Raw genomic sequence first — 23,208 nt, forward strand, 5'->3', positions numbered from 1 at the left:
TTGCCCAGCTGTAATGCAGATTTATTTCAGCAGCCCAGGGTCTCTTAGTAGTGTTTGTGTGCTACCCGCAGGTCTGTAGTCCTCTATTCATCCATGTTATTTAAATAATAATACATATGTATAATCCTCCTTCCTCCTGTAACTGTTCTACTTGAAGAACCAATTAATTCCATTTGTTACTTCCTGGTGTATTATTTCTTCTCTACAAGCTGGAATCCCTTTAGGAACCATGTCTTGCCCTTGACTACTGATTATTTCCTTGGCTTTTCAATCATCAGAGCCTCTTCCTGTGGATTTTAGAGCATTATTGTGATTGTCAATTTTAATAATGCAAGTTTCCATAGTCTGTGCCTGCTGCAGGCCTTTAAAAAAAAAAGACAGAAAAAAGGACAATCCTGCTTTAAAAATAAATGAACCAATCATTTTGATTTTTTAAAAATGTAAGTAACTCGGTCTTGCTTATTATATGCCCATATATTATGTAATGCATATGCAAACACTGACACTCACACAGCTCTTCTCTCCTTCTGTTCTGGTCTAAGAAATAGCCACAAAATGCTTTTGTGTTTTAGAGAAAGTGAGCTTCCAGAAGAACAAAGCAGGAAAAGGATCACCCATTTAAATGCCTTTAAGCAGAAGGCACTAATCTCAGACCTTTGAATCCTGACTCCCTTGAGGAATGGCACAAGCCATTGTATCTGCTGAGGTTACATCGGCTTTTTTTCAAGACATTATAGATTAAAAACATTTAACATATTTTCAGGAATTTATTTGTTTTGTAAGCACATGACTGAATGATCCTTAAGTGCTCGAATAAATACTTACATGCAGAAAATTCAGAAACAAAGGCATTTCCTGAGGCATCAGACTTCAGGAAGCAAAGTTTCAGATCACCTGTACTTCCTTCTGCACTATTACATGGTTAGGGGAAGCATTAAATGCCTACACACTGCTGTGGCTGGTTTAATTTAGCTATCAGGCTTCAGGCAGAGCTACACCACCACTAAATTCACTCCTCCAGCTGCAGCCTTGGAAATTATAAGCCTCCAGCCAATGTCACTGGTCATCTCTATTTGCCTGCACCCAGACTGCTCTGGCATGGAGTGCAGAAAGGATATTAAAACTCTTCCAATCCATCTGCCAAAACGAACAGCACAGTAATGCCTCCAGTTTCAGCAGGGGCTTCTGCTGATGGTTTTGATAGTTGAATTAACACCATAAACAGAAACAACACTTCATCTTAATACTCTGCTCTCTGCTGCTACCACCACCTGAAGTGGTGCTGTGGAGCTGAGAGCAGGAGAAGAGTCAGTGGGAAGTTTCTTGGATGTTGCATTGGCCAAGCTCCACAGGATGTGTCTCCTGTCCTGCTGCCTGAGTGATGGCAAGGTGCCCACACAGTTTTTTTAGAACTCCTCACTGTGGCAGTGCAAAATTAGGCGTAGATCTGAGCTTCCAGTTACATCTGTCTGTAAATAAACAGCGCATCTGCTCTCTGAGCTGCACAGGCACTGAGGAACTGATGTTTGCGAGCTTATTCAGGACCAGCTGAGATGCAGCTCTGCCCCAGTTTTGTCCAAATAATGATTTCCAAATTAAACCCACCATAAGGCTGCTGATGAGAGCAAGCCAAAGCTCACAGCCACACTGTATCTATGAGCTTTCAAATGCTGCCTTAGCATCTTCCTTTTAGTTACTGATCAACATAAGCACAAGCTCATCTGGTTTGAAAGAAGCGCTATGAAAAAATGCAACAAACCAGTTATGTCAGGCTGTGGAGACACACCACAGTCAATCACCTAACAATTAGTAACAGCACTCAACAGAGGTATAACTAGTTATGTCCTATTAGCACAAAAAGCAGTGTGCAAAAAGCACAGGGGGGAAATGGACAAGCTGAAGTGCTGGGAAAGAAAATGTTCCCAAGAGTAGCAGTGCTCCCCAGAAAACACCTGTCTTTTACCAAGCAGTTAAAGCTAAGAGGAGCAGACAGAGGCAAACAAGGTAAGGGGCAGCACAGGGAAAGGTCCTCAACGGCCTGAAGGGTCTTGTGTTCAGCTTTCAGAATCCAAGGAAAACAGAACATCCAGTGAAATCTGTTTCATTCCAGCCAAGGGATCACTATTGAGATCATTATCATACCGCCAGACCAGAGCATTTAGGTTTATTCACAGCTGGTTCTCAGATACAAACTCATTTTTTACATGAGACCATTCAAGTTCACATTTACACTCCCATTTTGTTGCACAAGCCAAGCATTTGTTGGTGTTTTTCAGAGAGCTATTTCCCACTAGGGTAGCTCAAGGATGAAGCTTCTTTCACCTTCTTTGCAAACAGCTGCTCCTGGCTATCTCTAGTGACATGATTTGGAAATACATTGACCCCAGTCTGATTCATGATGAATATGCACATAGAAACATAAAAACTGTGGGCATGCATTTATGCAGAATAATGCACACAATGTATGCATTAGGCTCCCTTGTAATGCTCATACCTACAAAAGGTTAAATAGCCCTTGGTGAGAGAGAGCTATTTAAATGGACCTTTTTATAATGGCAAACAATAATGCATTCTGGTTACCTTCTGACATGGCTTACTTCCAGTCAGCATTCAGGAAAATTACTACCTGATTTCAATACATCTTGGTTCAATTTCATGCAAGCTTATTGTCTTCTAATTATCAACACAGCAATTTGATCTGCATCCAGATAAAGGCACTGCCCTGACTTCTAACACCAGAGCAACGCCTGTGGTGGTGTGCTGATTTCTCAAGCAGTAAGCAGTTTGCTGTTGTCTCACATCCCCAAGGCACAAATAAGCAGATGCTGCATTAAAGCTTGTTTTACAAAACTGCTTCAGTTGTGGTATACATTTTTAATATAATATACTGAGCACAATACAGCAAAAACTTCCAGGGCCAGTAAAATCCTACAAATTCATTAGCAAAACCAGCTTCTCAATTAAATCTAGCTGAAGACTAGATCTAGTTGAAAATGACTGCCCAGGAGAAGCTGAAATGAGTGAAAAGCTTGATCATGCTTGCTCCATGTGAGCATGGCTCAGTTTACCCCCCCACTTTTCTGAATGTCAGGTGGGATTGCTTCTCATCAAGGATAGGCTTCACTAATCTTTTTCTTCTTTTTCTCACAAGGATATTGGGATTGGCCTAAAACCTCACTTTTTTTTTTTTTACAACATTACAATTCTGAGTGTAAAAGCAGAGGTACAGCTTTTCACAGTCAGAATGGCTTCTACACAGAAGGCACTAGCAGGGAAATGTTTTGGAGCCTGCCCTGACATCCTTTCATTTAGGGGTAGGTTTAAAGGATCAGAAATGATTGCCTTCTGGTTTTGAAAGACAAGTCAAAGGAAAAAGCAACATTTTCACTCTCCTTGGCTTATTTGCATTTCTTACCTACATTCTTCTCCCTCAGATGACATTGTCAGCTGCAGGATGACAAGAGAAGAGCACCTCTGGAGTACTCTCTAGCTAAGCCTCTACAATGCCTGTAAACTACACAGTGAGCTGGTGGTTACAACGGGAGCTCTTGAAAAGCACACAGTGTGCCCTTCCTCCAAACAGGGGGATCTTTGTTGAGCCCTTTGAAGAAACTCAAGCTAGGAGAGGACTATTACTACTAAAAGTATTTGTTTAATGGCAGTGTAATGCAAAATATTCCAAAAAAATACTCTGGCCAGCAGCACACTAAGGTTTAGATAAATCATCTGGTGTCTGCCTCTGGTAAATGTGGCATTTGTCTCGATGGTGTTTATGGCACTACTGGCTGCTATTGCTGAGAGCCATGTTCCAGCAGCCTTGTGTGACTGCCTGCCTTAGAGGAAGAGAAGTTCTGCATCACAACCTGCAGGATTGCTGTCTTTTATGAAACCCTCTGGCATTAAATCTTTCCACACAATAACAATAAGTGCAACCACAGCAAGGAGGATGAGACAGCAGAAGGAAGCTTTCCCTTCCTCACCACTGGTTATTTCTTCTGTGCTTCACAGTGCTCTCTCACCACCTCTCTTGGATGTATTCAGCATGTGTCCCAAAGGGCCACAAAGCCAGGGTGCTCTGCAGTGTCCCCTCCCACCCTTCTTTATACACAAACATGACTATGAGAGTGTGCTTAGTTTTGTCTCCATGAGATGATGGCACCTTCACCACCATTTTTCCCCCTCATGGGAGGTAATGAAGATGAGGGTTGCTAGAACTGCTTATAAGCTCAGCTGAGATATCAAGCTGAACCAGTCTAACCCCTTATGAATAACACTAAAAGTTAGTATTAAGTTCTAAAAGCCAGAAAAATTTCACTGCCTGCCCCACTCTGAGACACTGCCATTTGACAAGTGACATGACCAAACGAATGCTCCGTGCCATTAATTAAGACTGGAATTTGCAGGGATTTATGTGGTGACACTTGTATCATACATGCTAGCACCAAGTACCACTGAACAAGTAACTGGGCACTAATTTAACCTGGCCTTAGCAACTGGTGCAGTCTGACAGCTCCCCATGCAGTTCACTGCAGTCAGAGCAGAGTCTGATGGGGATCTTATGCTCCTTCTACATCTCTCCAAATTAATGGCATTTCATCAGCTCGTCCTACAATGCCATTAAACACAGAAAACACAGAGATCACAGAGATGGCCCTGATGCTGAAAGCACAGCACTTTAATGGGCAGGGAGAAAACTCAGATTATGTGCCTAGCCACCACGTGTTGTTTAAAACAAATGGGGGCACATATTCCTAATTATACAGATTGCACTAGTAATCTCTTCAAGAAAGAAGATACATCTTGTATAATACGATGCAAGATTGATTACTTGTGCCACCCTTTTTCCTGCCCCTAGCAGCTGTTTAATTCCCTAGTTAAGACAAAGCAAAGTCTCTCCTTCCTGTGAAGCTGAAAAGCAATCTAGCAGGAAAATCTAGAGATGAAGACAGGAAAACCTGGTGAAGTAGCCTGGTGAGTTCCCAGGATACTATGTGTAGAAGTTTCTTCCCATTTGTTTATTAACTTTAAACCTTCTTGTGCTCTACATTTATTATTGATTGCAGATAACTGAAATGCTCTAGAAAGTTACTTCAGATATTCTTTCCAATACATAAATCACCGACAGATTTTCTCAGTATTACTTCCAAATTAAGGGTACTTCTTTGTCCACCCCAGTTCTTGCTTGAGACTGTATCAAACCATGGATTATTCTCAGTGTAGCTGATCTCTGTAAAATAGATTTACCTTACCATAACTGCCCATAGAAATCAATAGGTTCTCTTTTAACCAACAAATGTTGTAGCACAGGAGTTGAGAGGGAATGGCAGTACCTTAACTTCAGGTACAGGTTAGATGGATAGGCACAAAGGAAAACAGAAAATGCTGTGAAAGACAGCTCAGTACCAGCTTATTCCTGTTAAAACCGCTCTTTTCAAGTAAGAATGAATACCTTAAACCCAAAACTTTTCACTTCCTATGTATTATTGTCAATTCAAAAGTGGTTCATGCTAGTGTTTTCAAATAAAAAGGGAATCCAAGAAAATCCTCCTGACAATAGAAGGAAAATTTCAGACTAAAAGCAGCTGTTATACAGCTAAAGGCATCCAGAAAAGAGTTCCTTATAGCAGAGGTGCTAGTACGTGCTGCACCGTTGTATCCTGAGCCCTTAAGTAGCACTAATGGGTTCAGATATAGATTTACTCCACTGGTTTAAAAGAGTTCCTCTCCATGTAAAATGCTCTCTTTTTAACAAAACCCCAAAATTACTGCTGCTGCCTGTAGACACTGCTTAGTCATTTGTCATCCTCACCTTTAAGAGACTGATGAAGCATTGGGATTGAGGGCTTCAGATTTGATGAAACACATTTTCCAGGATCCCACAGCACAGGAAAGGTGAAACCTTTCCCTGCTGACACAAGGGAACCTGGCCTGGCCCAGACAATACTTCAGCAAGGGGACAGCCACCACCATGGGGGCAGGAGGAGAAAAACTCCAGGAGGAAACCAGAAAGAACTCCAACAGCAAGGATGGAGCCAGGTTTGGCATGGGCCCAATCCCCAAGATCTCGTGGTTTGACTGTGACGATGTAACCTCATCTCAGCTCCCCTCTCCCTCTGGGGAATGTAAGGGGTCTGAAAGCAGCATTGGGCAATGTCCAAGGGAGCTGGGTCAGGAGGGGCTCATGATGCCAAAGGCGCTGGGTGCTGTCACCAAACATCTGCTGAGCCTCTCCGTGCTGCCTGCAAAGGCTTCACAGGGCACTCCTACTGCCAGCTTTCAAAGGTCCCCTGCTGCTGTTTCTGGGCCACCTGAGGGGATGGCAGGACCCCATCCCTGAAGTTCTGAGCACTTGCTGAGCTTTCATTTCCAGCACAGACACACAGGTGCATTCCCACCGATCCTGGGACAGCAGGACTTGGGAAGAGAGGACACCAGGACACTCCTGGCACAAATGGGAGGGGGGGCTCATAGCCCATGGTGTCCTGTACTGTGGGGCTGAGTGTCCAGCTGAGAGGGGACAGCACTGCTGTGCCATGCCACAGAATGCTGGAGGCAGGAGCCAGGTGACAGCACCCAATACTGACCATGGCAGAGCTCACAGTTTTGCAAACACTCAAATGCTCTATTTCTCAGGGATTGCTCTGCATGTCCCTAGCAAAACCTTCCAGAGAGCCAAGGAAGAAAGAAAAGACTAACAAAAACTTTCAAAAAATATTTGAGAAAACCTGTGCCAAAATCTCCTTGGATGTGTGTCCATGACTTAGCATGAGAAGTGAATTGCTGCTGCCGTGCAGAGGGTGCTGCTTGCTGGTCACGGTCTAAAAGCACTGATGCAGCAATAAGCACAGCTTAATTGCCAAGTAGCTTCCATATTAATATCACAATTTTTGGTCAGAAACATGTAAAAGCCTGTAGGCTTTGGAGCAGTAAAATAGAACCGGGGCCGTATGGTGGCAGAACAAAGTCTGCTGAAGAATGTTGTATTTTCTGCCTTTGATAGGGACTTTCCAGAGCTGTCAGCTGTGCTGCAGAATTAGAAACCTGACATTGCAGCAATCAGTTTTTAGATTTCAAGCTGTTCAAATGACTTGTCTCCAGGGAGGAATATGTAGCATGCAGGAATCAATAGTGGAACAGGTAAAGATGCCAGTGTACAAGGGCAGCCGCCCCAACACCACGCCCCAGGCAGCCAGGCACATCTGCCAAAAAGGAGTCCTGGGAGAGGATGACAGCAAAACTTGCTCTCTCTCTGAATCAGTACCAGAGAGGTGCTATAGACAATTCACTACATTTGTGAGATTGCAGCTTGATTCTATTTGCCTCCGCCTTACAGACAGATCGTCCACACGCCCTCAGTTCACACTGTGCCAGTGCTCCAAGGCACTTGCTGAAGAGATTATAACAGAGCCTATTTTATCATATCCTCACCTCTGAATGCATTACAAGTGACACCGCTTAATTTTAGCCAATCTGAACAGCTAATTAGATGTAAACAGATTGAAAAATTGTACACATGGGACAACTCATTTTTCAAAAGGCCACTAATCTAAACAAACCTGAGTCCATCAATTCACTTCAACATTTGTCTAAATGAATTACAGCACAGACCTATCCTGCACTGGCCTTGTGATTCATGTAAGAGGCTTCCTCCTCTTTTGATGAAAATTTCAGGCACTGTACAAAAGAAGAAGTTATTTATTTATTTATCAAGGCCCTATTATAACAAATATGAAGATGCCTCTCTGAGTCTAGTGTTTGAGTCTAGTGGACAATGTGTTATGAGCCAAAGCAATTCCAGCCTGCTCCAGTACTTTCTCTCTCGCCTCCCAAACACATCACATACACCACATCAAACACAGGGAGGCTCTCTGTAGCAACAGATAAAAATCAAATTATATTTAATCATGGTCAATACTGGTTGGAACTTCAGAGCTCCTTGGGTGTGATCCTGCCCTGGAGAAATGAGAGGGAAAAGAATCCTGGACAGATCCTCCAGAAACATCTGGGGATCCTCCTCCCCTTCGGAACTCTCTCCAAGCACCAGCTGGAATAGACCAGTAAATACACTGGGAATCAGGGAAGCAGTGCAGGACAGAGAGAAGCTCAAAGGAGCTTGTCACAACTCAGATGAGATCAGGAGCTACTGAAGTTACCCAGTACTGGCAACATAGAGAAATGTTAGGATGCAATGCAGAGTAGTCTGGCCTATTTTTTAATACAGAGCAATTAGCAGAGCATTATGCATGAAGTTTTCCACTTGCTACTAAAGCCCACATTGCTTCCACTACATGCAGATGTAAATGTACACAGTCACATGGGAGAGGGCAGAGAGAAACACACTTGTGTGGATTCTGAAACGAACAAAAATATCCACATAATCAATCTCTTTCTGGACTGCTTAGCACAGCAATCTGGCTGAACAAAATAAGCTATACTCTGCCTAATCCACATGTAAACTAATTTATAGTACCTAGAACGAAGAGCTGCTGAGCATCTGTTGTGATCTTCCACATGACAGAGGCCCTGGACTTTCAAATTCATCCCCATTTGAACAGAGCAATCCAGACACCCAAGGGTCAAAACCTCGAGTGCTGCAGAATCCTACATAACTTTTAATCACTTCCTTCACTGTGCTATTGCCTTCATTTACAAACACACATATACTTCACTCAGAGTTTGTCTAGCTTTAATTGCCAGCCCAGCATCTCATTAGACCTTTGTCTGTCAGCATAAAGAGCCTGCTGCTCGTTTGTGTTGCCCACACTGGTACTTACCGATGGTGACCTAAGCAGCCCTTTCCTTTCCCTGGACAAAGCCTAAGGCATCAAAGCTTTCAGGGCTGCGTTTGCTTGGCAGCCACGCCCTTGGCTGCACACAGCCTGCTCTCCTGCTTCTCAGGGCCTTTGGAGCTGCAGTCACCTCCTCTGGGGAAGGTGGAGGTAATCTGACATCCTTACTCCTGCTCAAGAGCCTGATTCTTAAACACACCAGTGGCCCTTTGCCCTGCTGTGTGTGCAGAGCACTCTCACACAAGCCCCCACTCCCTACCAAAACTCAGCCTTCTCTGGAGCATCACTGTTTCCAGCGGTGTTTCCCCACTCACTTTCTGCTTTCTTGTCTTTGCTCTGTGGTTGTAGCTTTATGTTTGGCCACATTAAAGGATCTGCTTTCGCACTAGAGTACCAAATAAATCAGAGTGGGTTGTGACAGTGAGCTATTCATGTCTTAGTTTCCCAGATATAACTTTTGAGAATCTGATCAGTAAGAAAAGTATGTCCCCACCTAGGCCACTGGTAAAACAAACAAATAAATAAAGAGCACAAGGCAGATCCCTTTGCTGTCTGTCTAACAATGATAAATCCACTTATAATTACATCCTGAAAGGCAGTTTTTACTCCACTAATTTCATACCACGTCAATTTTGCACGATTCTTGTTCCTTAATCAGTGTCATGTAGCAGCATGCCAAACGCTTCACTGACATCCATGGACACTACATCAACCAAACTTGTAGCTTCATAAATAACATTTCAATTAGTTGACAGAATCTATTACATCAGCCCATATTGCTCAGCATTAATTCTCATTTATTTCTTTATTGAGCAGGTCCGGGACTGCATGTCCTGTTCTACCTCAATCAATGTCAGATTGGCAGGCCTATAAATATCTGATTTCCTCCCCCCCCCCCCTTTTTAATACCTACACATCTACATTCTCTTAGACCTTTAGAACTTTCCCATGTTCTTAGGTTTATGGGAAACCAACATGAAAATTCCTCAACCAGATCTCTTTACACTGCTACCTGCAAGATATTTGGGGCTGCAGGGGTAAAAAGAGCCCTGCTTTGATACCTGATTTTTCAATGGGCTTAAATAGGCACCATCATGACCTAACTCCTATGCAGCTAGAAGAAATGGTATCAACAAGTCCAAGGCATTAAAAAAAATTCACATAAAATAACATGGAACAGCTTTGACCTCTTCTTCCCCGAGTTGTGACATTTTCAAACTGCAGTTTAGAGATCTCCCTGTTGTTAAACACTTTGGCCTTCTATTCAAGTATGCTCCTGAGCAACAAGCTATGTGCTTGTTTTAAAGTAGAAACTAAGCATGTTCTGTAAAGCTATTCAAAAACCTGGGCTAAAAGACTCATGGCAACATCTTAAGAACTGGTAGTGCTCTCCCATAAAATTCTAACTCGTCTGGATTTGAGTATGAATGGCTCTGGATTCCTGGGCTTGCACCACACTCATTAAACTTGTCCTGTGTGTGCATTTACATAAAGGAGGAGGCTGTCTCCAGTTTGCTAAGTGTCTAGGAATCAGTTGTGCCCTTCCTGAAGATAAACTCCCACAGACTTCAAATATAGCAGGCAAAATTTCTGGTTTCATTTCCCAATCTCTGCAAGGAAAGAAAACCTCTTAGACAAAAGGGAATTTAAACATCAAGTGCAGAATATATTAAATTTGCCAGATGCAGCTGAGATGTGAAATGCAGAGTTAGAGAAAGCGAATACACAAAGCTTTAGAAAGACTTGGCATTTTTCATCCCATTTTTTCTTTTTAAGATCTCATGAGAGCATCTAACAAAATCCTGTGTCACACCAGAACCTGCTCAAAGCAAGTGCACACTGAATCAGCTTCTTCAATCACTAAACCACAGAATACATAATGATGAGATGCATGAAGATCTGAAGCAGTTCTGGTCACTCCCAGATTGCCTCAGATCCCACTTGTGCAAGACATCCACATTCAGAAGAGAAATTTAAAAGTCAATGGCATTTAAGCATGTGATAAAAATGAAGCATTTGCTCGAACACATGCTCTTGATCCATGAAGGAAGGTGTTTGTAGCAAGCTTGGAAGAGCCATTTGAAAGCTTAAAAACCATTATTTTCCTCTGTGGAAGAACTCCCTGCACAAAAAAGCAAAACAGTGGGCCAGATTTGCCTCTCACTGTCATCACGGCTAATCTCTAGTGACTCCACAGTTGTCACAAAGAAAATTAATCCAGGTTTACAGAGATGTAGCAGACAAATCTAGACCACTACATCTCTCTCTTGCTGTGTTTTCAATAACAGACCAATAAGCGAGTATTTGTGATTGGGCGCTTCTTTTTTAATCTGTTTGCTGGAGTATCGTAGGATTTGTTTGATGATTTGATGACTTAGTTATTAGTGGATTTACAGATTTCACATGATTAGCCAGCATATTTTGGATTTTTTTTCCTCTGTTTCTATGCAGAGAAGCAATTTTGACTTCTAAAGCAAAACCAGGGCATCCTCAGTATTTTTTGATGTAGGTGAACATCTTCCATTCATAGAATCCCTGTGTGGCTCTGAACTACTTACACAAAGTGCCAAAAACCTAAAGGATTGCATAATGCAGGAAAGAGGCTATGAATGAACGTCATTCATACTTCTTGCCTACACAAGTCTGTGGATTTTAATGGCATCTCCTATTCATTTTCTTCAGCTTTGCATGAATGGCTGAAAACTGGCCACAAATCATTCACTGCCCATCAAAACTCTTCCCCGTGGCATTTCTCAGTGTCTGCTTGATGGGACCAGGAGCACAGCAAGGACTGCTGCCCATCAATAACACAGCAAGCACAGGCAGAAAACACAGCACTTTTCATTGGATGCTTGCATCCCAGCTTCAGAAGCAGCAAGCAAAGCACAGGCAAAATGCAGGCAATCCAAGCCCACCATCTTCCAGGGCTGGTACTTTAAAACCCTGGAGAGCTTCTAGGAGCTATGGGGATTTGCTCAAGCATCTCAGCCTAGCAGGGTTGATGAGCTCAGTACTTAGCTTAAATGAGAGCCCAAGAGGAGTCCAAAAACTGGTATTCCTGTCATCTCCATACTTCCTAAGATTTTTCCAAAATGGCTAATGCATCCTACCCAGCACTAGGAGTCCAGCACCTGTAAATGCCCAAGTGTTTCTCTTCTAGTCAACAAAAACATATGGGAACTTGATCCTTTCCTAATTTTTAAAGGCCACAAAGAGACATGAACTGCCTTTCCCTGACTAACTCTTGTATAGGTCAGATGAGCACCAGCCTGAACTGGAAGTCATGTAATCATGTTAGGACATGAAGAGCCTGAGCTAATAAACCCGGCCTTTCAAAGAGCTTATTGGTTTGGGCTCAGTGCCATGCTGAGGTTAACAAGGTAAAAACCCGTTTAACAAAGGAGACATATTTGACCAACCACAGTCAGGTCAATCATTTTAAGATTTAAACATTCCCTCCAGAGGTATTTACCCAGTCGGTGCACGTTGCTATAGTTGATTCTGTACCTTCTGATGCTGCTTTAAATTATATCTCCCAAATCAAATTAGAGTAGAAGAAGCTTTCCTCTTTCCTTATTGCAGTTGACAATCGCACGTGGGGTCAGCAGATATTCTGAATTCACATGAGAGAAGCTTGAATCACCTATTACACCCAGGAAAAGAATCTGTAGCTCAAAATATGAATTCCCTTTCTTTCCAAGGTTAAACTAGAACAGTCAGAATATTCTCCCCTATACTGAGAACATGTGTGTATACGTGTGTTTATCAGCACTACATTTTATACACTGCTTCATTCAAACCAATATACTCCAGGTTTTATGGTGTATTTTGGCTCAAGTGTGATTGCTAGGACAGTGTTTACAGCAATATTCAGCGTGTTCTGCATAGCCCTGCCCATCAATCAACACTATAATAAAGCAGAAAGGGAAATCACTGGAAAAGCAGCAGAGCTGCTGAATTCAAGTGAGCCATTCAAAACTAGTACAGAGAAAATACAAAGGGAATTGGGTCAAAGTAGCCATTTACCTGTTGTTTAAAGGGGAAAAAAAAAGCATATACATGCTACATTATGGTTTGCCTTAAAAAATAACATGGGCTGCAAAGTGTTAATTTTTTTCCTGCCTATTTTCTCAGGGTTAGTGTTTCAAGATGACTGCTGCTCCATATAGATTTATAATATGTATGTGTTTATTCACACATCTCTAAGACAACAGGAAAGGCAGACCAGAATACCAAATCTATCATTAAATCTACATATTGGCACCTACAAAAAGCTGCAGGGCTTCATTTTTTTCTGGCTAAGATTGAAGGGACAAATTGAAAGAATGAACAAACAAACAAGCCATGCTCATCCTTAAAATACACACACAAAGCTAGAGAGGCAGAGAGAGGAGGAAAAGGAGGTGGCTTGTAAGGTTGTTGGCTTTCAGGTTTGTCTAACAGATCAGGAATAAGTTTAAGAGCAGTATAATCTCTGATTCTTTCTGGATATCACATGGGCTTGCTGACAAACACTGGGGTTCAAAAGCCCCAGCACTGGGCTGGCTCTGAAGCAACATGTGCTATTCCCAATTCAGACACTGGAAAGTGATGCAACTTCCAGCCCTTGCCCAACTTGATTACCCAGGCTCTGCTTCAGAGTTTTTATTCTCTCCCCTGCTGTGAAGAACTGCTTCACAGTGTCAGGGTGTACCACCCTGGAGTCCTAATCTTAGAATTAGCACCTCTAGATGCTACTGTAAAATAAACAGTGATGATGATACTGATGAATTATCACTCTTTTGATTGGTTTTATTTTAATTTTGCTTTAGTCTAGATCATAAAGAATTAACATAAAAATCGAACTAGGATAAGATCTGTGTATCCAAGGCCCCATAGAATTCCCACTGAAGTCATTAGGACTTGAATGGAAATTGAAGGAGGCTCCAAAACGAATTCAAGGTAGGTGCTTATGCACTGCCCTGCTGGGGGTCACAGCAACACCCAGGGTGACAGTCACCTTCAGTGAATCCACCAGACTGTGAATGAAAGCCAATCAACAGAGCTGGGAATGCAGACAATGCAGGCAGGGCAAAGAAGTGCTCAGCGTGAAAATGAAACCGAGGAGAGATGTTCTTAGCCCATTAAGAGCTATAATGAAATACTGCATCTTGAGTTTGTTGCTGTTAGAAGGAAGCCAGGAAACGAGCAAGAATTCATTATAAAGCTGCTCAAGACCAAAACATGAATCATTGGGTTCTAAAAAAACCCAGTTGTCTAGAGAACGGCATAGATGAAAATGAATGGAATCTCTTTAAATTACTCTCTGTATAAAGTCTTTCACATTCATCCTTTCTGGCTTTCTGATTAGTATCTTTCTGGGATGTGGGTTTTTAAATAATTCCACACCACACTCCCAGCTTCTGCAATCAAAACACTGAAATGGCTCTTGATTCTGCATTTTTCATCTTCATTTACAGGGAAAAATGTCTTCTGCAGTAAGAAATTTGAACACCTACTGTCCTACCCATCTACTGGATATCCCCAAAAGTGTATGCTGAGGGCTCAGTAATCAAATGAGATTAAGATTCCCTCATCACTCTACAAATAAGAGGACTTTTGTATGTTATTGCTGCATAAAGGAGGATTAAATCACCTCTGGAAAGCCCTCAAGATCATTAAAGTGCTGAAAAGCTGAGACCCCCCTGATCTCAGCGTCCATGACAGGCAAGCAAAAAACCCCAAATCCTACACAGTGAATTGAGAAGGCTTCCCTGCAAACCCAGATGGGAATACCTAAAAGGAAAACGTGGCAGCAAAACACAGCCTCTGGCTGTCTTGTTCATGCTCTGACCAGTTTCCTGAGAAAAGGAGGCTTGTATGAACACATGGTGTGCTTATCTACACCTGTCCCTCACATCAAACCCTTTCCAGCTATTTCTGAGCCCTCTAGCAATTACAGTTTCCATGTGACAGATCCACTGAAGGAGGAGCAGTACTGGGAGCTGAACTGCTGTCAGTTATGGGGGAAACCGCCTCAAAGCTGGAAACTTGCCATGTTCTAAGAACCAGAAAAGCACAACTTGAGTTGATTTCTTACTAGATGTGTACCTCAACAGACCAAAGAAATCCAACCACGAGATACAAGTCAGTTGAAAATTTTGTTCCCACAGCTGGCTGGCTGGGACCATCCCTGTGGCAGGAGTTTTGCTAAAAAAGATGCTGCACTGGTTATTCTGTTAACCAAGACTGCTTGGAGAAGCATAAGAAAAAAAAACATTCATGAAAAATCAGAAACCACACAAGACTGCCTAAGTCCTCGAGCTTCTCATAGGAGCACGTCCCACTCATGACTGCTGGAGTGGATTTTACAAGACTTACTGTGATGACATCCAAAATTTATTACAGCTTTTACAACAAGACCATGTCTAGTAAAGAGTGATGTAGTGACAACATTTACTTGTATGGATTTAGCTTAGGGCACATAAATATACTTTTGTACTTCAAGAGCAGCCATAGCTGCCTACTAAATCTTGACTAATACAAGGCAGCTTTGTAGACCTTTAAACACATGTACCAACTTGGTTCTGTCTCCTTCACAAATCTGCTTCCTTACTACCTGCACAGTCAGTCCCAAGGCCCTGCTCTGCTCATCTTCTGTCAACCCGAGCTTCTAAAATGAAAGTCTTTGAAATTCATGCCTTTAAACTCCTATACTTTCTGAGAATGGAATGCATTACTTTCAAATAATGGCCAAGTTTGTTTTCCCATCTCCTCAGTTACAAAACAAACTGAAAACTTTATCTGTCTTCCTTGGTACATGCATAATGAATTTTGTGCAAATTCATTTGAAAACCAATTTATTGACCATAGGCATGAAAACCCTATTGTACATATAAATCAAATAGCAGATTTATAGTAAGCACTGAACATGGTATTTTTCTGGTGTAATGGTTTAAAAAGACAATCTAAAAGAACATTACAATAAAATATCTGGAAAAAAAACTAGCAATATTCATGCTGCAGTTTTTGGGGAGCCAGACTTGAAGCATCTTGAAGTGTCCTGAGTTCCAGAAAGCAGCCTGAGTCTGATGTCAGAAAATCAGGCCCCTTGAAGTGCCTCGTGTTCATGTTGTTGGCCACTTCACAGGTAAAAATAATACCTTCCATACACACTGCACTCACTGATATCTTGGTTACCAAAATCAAACAAGGACTAGGGGATACTTTGCCAAGTAACTTGACTGTATTTGAAAAACCTGAATCCAGCCAGGAGTCTGAGCCCAGCCCTGCTGTCTGTGTCACACCAAAAGCTGGCTCAGCTCCTGGTGGCTGCCCCAGCAGCCTCCCAGCCTGATGCTGGCCTTGCCCTTCCCTGCCAGGGGGCTCCTGGAGCTTAGTCAGGGAGCTGGGGCAGAAATGAGGGGAGCTCTCCAGGACAGCCTTCCCAAGCTACTCAGAGTAGCCCTGGCCCCCCAGAGAAGCCTGACCTACCAGCCCCAAAGTCACACTCCCTACCCCAAGGCAGGACACTACCCAGACCCAATGCTTATACTTCCAAGAAGGACTGATGTCAGACAATCAAATCCATCGTGACTGTGCCAAGAAATTAAAAAAAAAAAACCCAAAAACCAATAAAATAAGCCCCTACTTAAATGCTAGTTTGCCTACATTTTACAGTATCCCCTGTAGGCCACAAAGGGCTCAGGCTATTTCCATGTTCAGTTTTGTTGTTGCTGTTCTTATAAAAACACATTGTTCTTTCCCTGGGCCATTTCTTCACATCTTTGAAAGAATGCTCTCTGCTACCACAAAATATTTGGCTTGAATCCTCCAGTGAGGAGGAGCCAAGGGTTTGGCTCATGTTTTAAAAACAAAAGAAATATTACCCTAAACATAAAACAAATGAGTGCAACTGTAACAGTAGATGGAGATAGAGCTCCTAGCACAACCTATGAATAATTCCAAGTCCTATTAGAAGTAACACAGCTTTCTGAATTTCCCTAGAAAACAGTATGTCATGATTAGGTTCCAGCTTGACTGAAATGCAAAATACTGCTTTTTTCAAAGACAGAGCTGAACAAAAGACAGTATGTAGTGCAAGAACTTAAATTGCAAAGTATATCCACTTACAATCTGAAATTGTGTAAGACAATGTGTGCACACATAAGAACAGAGATATTAAAAGAGGGCTCTTACCTCCGTCCCCAGATCCTGAGCCAGCATCTGAGAAAAGAACAGAAAGGAATTTATATTCATGTGCTCCAGTATGTGCTGTGAGCATGCAAAGCAAGGCTTCAGTGAAGTGTACTACAGCATACCTCGCCTTTGATGGCATCCCTGGGTAAATTATCGAGATCTAATCTGAATGTAATTCACTCAAGCCATCATTCTCATGTCTCTATTTTTTTTTTTTTTCTTTAAAGTCTCTCTATCAGATGAAAATAACCTAAGCCACAGAATGCTGCAATGTCCTTAGAAGTCTCTACCTCGTTCTGTTGTACTTAGACAGATAAATCTTTGTTCCCAACAGCAGTACAAAGTTACTAGTTGGTCACTGCTCTCACCAAGGAGAGATTTTAAAACCCATCTGTAAATTTGTATCATTGTCTTTAGGAAACAGGACATCACATCAAATTATAACTAGCTGGAATAAACCATTAAATTATTATTATTCAAAGTCTTCAGGTAAATTATTAAAATGCCATTTTTCTCAAGGTTGTTGCCAAGTTTCAAAACTGAGTGCTTTCTTTTTCCTCTGCTCGACATTTTGTTGGCTGGAATGATGAGAGTCACAAATTTAGAAAGTGCAACATCACAAAATTGCCAAGCACAGAGCTTCAGTAAGAAACTTTCTAAGCAAGGCAAAGCACGGAAATGCACACACAGGGCTACCAAAAATAATGCCTAAGAAGAGTTTCTTCTGCAGGGAAGGGAGGGAGGCTGCCATCCTATCCTCCCCCTTAGTGAAACAGTTATGCATTTATCAGCATCAGAAGGAGTTTGGAACAGCTGCTTTGGGATGAAAGTACCCTGTGAACTTTAGATCTCATTTACTGACAGAGAGGTCTGGTGGATCTGAGCTTGCACATGCCATCACTGCTCCAAACTAAGAAAGCAAAGGAAAATCTTTGCTAAATAATTGGTTGCAAGAATTCCTTCAAATGGTAGATTTATTCAGCAAGGCTGCAGAGGACAGCTGCAAAAGGTGGCTGAAAAAGGGAACAGAAATAACAGTGTTTTCCCAGTGACCGTGTCCTGGATTTTCCTGATCTGATCCTTTGTCCTGATGCTCCTTCCCAAAAGAGCTACTGAGGAAAGAGGGAAGAAAGGTCTGCACTACACTGCCCTCATGGCTCTGGGAAGCTTTGCTTTTCCAGGTGTGCCAGATCTCCCCAGCACAGAAAAAGAAATGAGCACCTGCTATCACCTGCCTGCCACAGAGAGCTACCACGGTACCTGGCTCTCTGCAGGAAAGGACCTCATGTTCCTCCTCCTGCCCAACCCTTCAGGGCCCAGACCCCTGCCAGGCAGGGCCACAAGGGCTGCTCACTGACACTGCTCCCAGAAGCCCAGGTCCCTGCTGGAGGTTCTTCAGCACCCTCTCTCTCTGCCCCATCCCATAGGGAAAGCTTAAGGAAAATGGCTGGTCCCTTCTCCACTGAGCTCCTCCTTGGGAAAAGGAAAAAGAGGCCAAAGACCTTGATCAAGACTTCAGGAAAACATCTTTTTTTCCTTCTCTCTTTCTGAAATCCACAATGTGTTTCAAAGAGAGCACTGCCAACACAGTCATTGCCAGCAGGCAAATAAGTTTCAGAAAAGTTATAGAAATGCACTGAAATTATCCCTTTAATCAAAAGGTTTGAACCAAAAAGACCAGTTGCTGTGCTGAGAGAATTTACTAAGTTGAACAAATCCTACACCACAGTAGGTTTTGTCAGCCTGAGCTCCATTTAATACCAATTTATGGACAAAAAAACTGCAGCATATGTTTTTTTCTTCTTGAATATTGTCAGGTAACAGCTTCAGAGAAAAACAACATTTCCAGAGAAAGGAGTTTATTTTCTCTCAGGTGTATGAAACATGAAATTACAGCACTGAAAAAAGTTTGTCTAATGTACTTTTTATTGACTCCTCCATCCTCAGCCAAGAAAAAATTCTGCTTTAAGTTTAAAGAACTCTCTCAAGAACAAAGGCTTACTCCTGCTCTTTTCAAGTTAACTTCACTGCCCACCTCTAACAGATACCGAGCACGAAAGAAAAACATCAAGAACTCCTGCACATAAGCAACTGGGTTTTCCTGACAGATTTTGCTCATTCACCTTTCTAGCTGTTTTCATACAAGCTGAGATATAAACAGCTCACTAGGCTCAGAGTTGAGCAAAGCTGTCTCACACGCCAGTCAGCTTTCTCAAGTCCAGAACAAAACACCTGTGGCACAGACCTGTTCATTATGTGTGCTTTGGACTAAATCTTCAGCTGGTATAAATTGGCAGAACTCATTACAACCAGTGGTCTGTTGAATCATACCAGCTGGGGATCTGGCCCTACAAGGATAAGGAAAAACCCAAGAAACTGGATTGCAGGCAATAATGCTCCAGTTCTCTCTCTCCAGATTACAGAGAGGTTTGTGGTAATCCAGATGCCCATTTATCAGACATCTGCTCACTTAATCTGCTACCAGCTCACTTGTCGTAACAGCTCAGAAGTGTAGGCAGGGCACAGGATGATCAGGAGCACAAGACAGAAATTAAAAATCAAATCTACTTCTGTGCTGAACTCTTCCAAACAGTGCCAGGGGTACAGTGCATCAGGGACTGCGAGCCTATAGTAAGTTACTTAAAAGGGAAGGATGGCAGTGACTTCTCACGCCCCCAAAAAATTAACCAGTAATGAATTCAAAGCAAGAATTTAAATGGTTTTTGCCATTTTCCTGGGGGCGTGGCAGGGTTGGCAGGCAGCCTGGCGTGAGTTATACGTACCAGTGGCACACGATCCCTCGGACACCAGCAGGATTTCACTCTGCTGCTTGCAGGCAGCCTGTTTCAAGTAGCACTCGTTCTGGTAGGTGTCACCATTGGAGCCACACACGGGCACGTAGTCATTGTTACACTGATGGGAAGGGACAGAGAGCAGCAGCGTTAGTCACACGAGCAGAGGGCACAGCACCCATTTGGGTGCCCCCACACACACACCCCCTGCTCCCTACTAGCATTAAAACCCGGGGAAAACAACAGAGAGGGACACTGACAATCCTCTCTCACCTTTACAGCTACCAGGGGAGAGGGAGGGGTATTTTTTAAAAGAAAAATCAGATTTGAAGAGATTAGGTAATCTAAATGGGCAAAGTGTTCAGTAAGTGCCCCAGAGAGGTCTCTGACTGCCAGCAGGAGCAGGGGTCATTCCCAGGGAAGGAATACGGGCAAGGCAAATGACTCCTCACATCTGCAATGACAGCTCCTGTGTTTCCATTGGATGGCTCCAGACAAGCAGTAATGAACAGGCTCTCTCTTCCCTCCTCCTGCACACACACCCCCGCAGTGCTACGGAGGTCTGCACACACACAGGCGTGTGTCTAACTGTTCAGGCACTGACTGGACAGAGGGAAATTATTTCTGAGACACCAACGATCGAAGTCCATCCCTCTTTCTGCACAGACATTTCTGCTCCTGGCAAGCTGCAGCTGAGATGGCTCCACAAAGGTCCAAGCTCTCCCCATGGTGGCCAGTGGGTAGGAGCAGCAGCACTGCAGCGAGCCCAGCCAGTACAGAAGTTTCTCCCACCACGCACCCCTGCTTTGGCTCAAACTCCTGCTGAGCTCTGCCTGATTTCCTCTACCATGGGAAGACAGTTTTGCCCCTTCTCATTCATTAAAAAAAATATAATCATTTCATTTTAGACTGAAAATAGGGCAACCTACCGGGTGCAGTTAGCACAAGATAATCATCCTTGGAGGCTTAGAAATACTTGGATGTGCCCAGTACATGGCAATTATACCAGGGATATGATTATCTCGTGATTACCCTGCTCCTGGTATGCCTCATTGTTTAATTAGAACAAATGGAATGATCACAATTATTATTTACAAATGCTCACCTCTGCCTAAATCCAAGTAAAAATTTAGAAGAAATCATACATCCTATTAAGCTGTGTCTGAGGTGTGTTTGTTGGGCACAATGTAAAACACAGAACAGAAATATCAGGGATATTAACATCAAAAGTACTTTAAACTGAGCCACTACAGAAATGATTAACACAAACAATTGCATAGATTGCATTAATTGCAGGCCTCCATACAGAGCAGCTGCCAAGAAATTATTCATAGTTGGTCAGAGTGACATTTTGATTGGGCCAAAACAAATGACATTTTCCTTTTGCATTGTATTCTCTTCAATCTTCCCAAGATGTTGCCCATCCTCAGCACCCTCTTCCCGCGGAACATGGAAGAAAAACAGCAGCCACAACAGCAGAAATCCTCTCCTTCTGCTCCTCACGAAGGGTTCCTCCATGCAGAGATTTTAAACTGTTGATTAAAAATGTTTCTAGGCTATTTTCACCATTATGTTCCAAATCTGAGCAATGTTTAAAGCATAAAATGCCAACTTCATCCAGAAGCTCAACAGCAATTGCTAGAGGCTGATCTGGAATACATAACCAGGACAATTAACACAATCGTGCATATTTTTTAAAGCATGAAGCATCAAATCACGCTTGCTTTAAGTGTAATATCTGCTTGTCACCCAAGGATTTGTGAGGAATTTGGCCTGCAGTATCTCAACAGGCTTTCTTACATGTAGAAACAAGGTTGGCTTCTTTGCCCAAGAAACACAGAGGCAACTTTTCTGCCTGAGAAACACAAAGGCAACTCCTCTGCTGCTTTCGCCCAGAGCAAGGGACGATCTTTGACACGGACTCAGCTGCAGATCTGAAAGGCCAGACAGCCCCACATACAGGGTGAAATCCCAATCCACACAGAGGAGTGCTTTGAACTAGGCTGGAACTTCTTCCAGAGGTAGGCAATGTTAAAATGCATTCAAGAGACATCAGGATCCCAGGAAGTATTAGTAGTCCACTCTTCTCAACAGCACCTTTGGAAAACTAGGATTCAGATGGAAAAAGCAGGAGCCATAAGGAGCAAAGGGAAGGATATCTTCCATACGGATCCTGCCTTGGCTTTGAGCTGGAAAATGTAGTGGAAGTTACACAGGAAAGAAAACAAGACCACCAATGTGAAGGTTGTGATATTGGTCACCAGGTGGTTCCTAACCCACTAGAGCTAAACTCTTGTGTTTGTCCATGCTGAATCCTGTACTCACAGCTCATCATGATCACAAAATACTTCCTGCTAGTGCTGGAGAATATCAGGTGTTGAATGTCAGTTCCGTCAGTCTAGTGACATGTTTTTGTCATTGGCTTAGGGCTCACTAGACCAGGCCCTAGATGTAGGGACGATGCTTCATCCCCAAGTAAATTGAGCAAGCCCTGAGGGAAACCCATGTTAAAACTCCCACTAAACCCAGCAGCACAGTGCCATACTGTTCACTTCTCTCTTACATGTGCCAGTTTTTAACATACAGCTGTAGAGCAGGGAAATGGACTCATGCAATTCCATCAAGTGTCAGTCAAAGGCTGCCTTCCTCAGCACCTGCAGCCTCGAGTGCCCACTGTCGCAGCCAGGGACAAACCATCTTTGGGGGCCTCTGAATCACTGCTGTGCACTGAAAGCAGGTGGATTGTTTCCTAAAGATAATGGTAACCTGTATAACTACTCCTCCTGGTAACACTGTTAAAAGCTTGACCTCCTCCTACTTTCATGGATCAACTACTTCCAAAATGCCACCCACATCTTGAACCCAGCAGCACAAAAATATATTCCGGAAATATAACAAAGCTGGAAGTTGAACAGATGATGTCCAACAGGTCATCAGGACAGGTGATGTTGCAGCTCCACAAACACTGAAGCACATGGAAAACTCAACATGCATAAAAACAGGAGTCCTTCCTCCCATCAAAAACAGTAACTGTCCACAGGCTTGGTGACTCAAGAGGAAAGACACTGATGGAAATATTTGGTTTATTTTTTGATACGTTCATGAAACGTAAGAGGGAAGAGCCCAGCTGCCAGAACTACGGCTTTGGGCAAACAGGTACAGACCCCAGCAAGCCATGCCTCCAACCACTTGCCTGCTGGCACAGCTCTACACCTCCTGTTGGACCCACTGAGTCTGAGGGAAGGAAGGGCTGGTGGCTTCCCACATGCTCAGCCCTCCTGCTGGAGCCAGCACTGTCCCAGTGCCTTCCCTCCCTCCAGCACCAAAGTCTGGGCTTGTCCTGCACAGGGGATGGGTCTGCATCCCCTGAGCAGAGCAGGACATGGTGTTTGTCAATGAAATACATGTCTCACTGAGAGCTGTCACAGTAGACTGTGACAAGAGAACCA

General features: G+C 43.0%; 1 protein-coding gene across 1 annotated transcript in view; it reads right to left on the reverse strand.

The window, feature by feature from the left end:
• TMEFF2 (transmembrane protein with EGF like and two follistatin like domains 2) overlaps window positions 1-23,208 on the reverse strand; it is a 125,237-nt gene that overhangs the window by 97,886 nt on the left and 4,143 nt on the right. The window contains exons 3-4 of the mRNA XM_053981736.1: window positions 19,751-19,880; window positions 16,968-16,994 (exon numbers count right to left, since the gene is read on the reverse strand). Of these exons, the coding sequence (XP_053837711.1) occupies window positions 16,968-16,994; window positions 19,751-19,880 (157 nt within the window). The remainder of the gene's footprint in view (window positions 1-16,967; window positions 16,995-19,750; window positions 19,881-23,208) is intronic.

This window comes from Vidua macroura, chromosome 7 (assembly GCF_024509145.1).
Source record: "Vidua macroura isolate BioBank_ID:100142 chromosome 7, ASM2450914v1, whole genome shotgun sequence".
Lineage (NCBI taxonomy): Eukaryota > Metazoa > Chordata > Aves > Passeriformes > Viduidae > Vidua > Vidua macroura.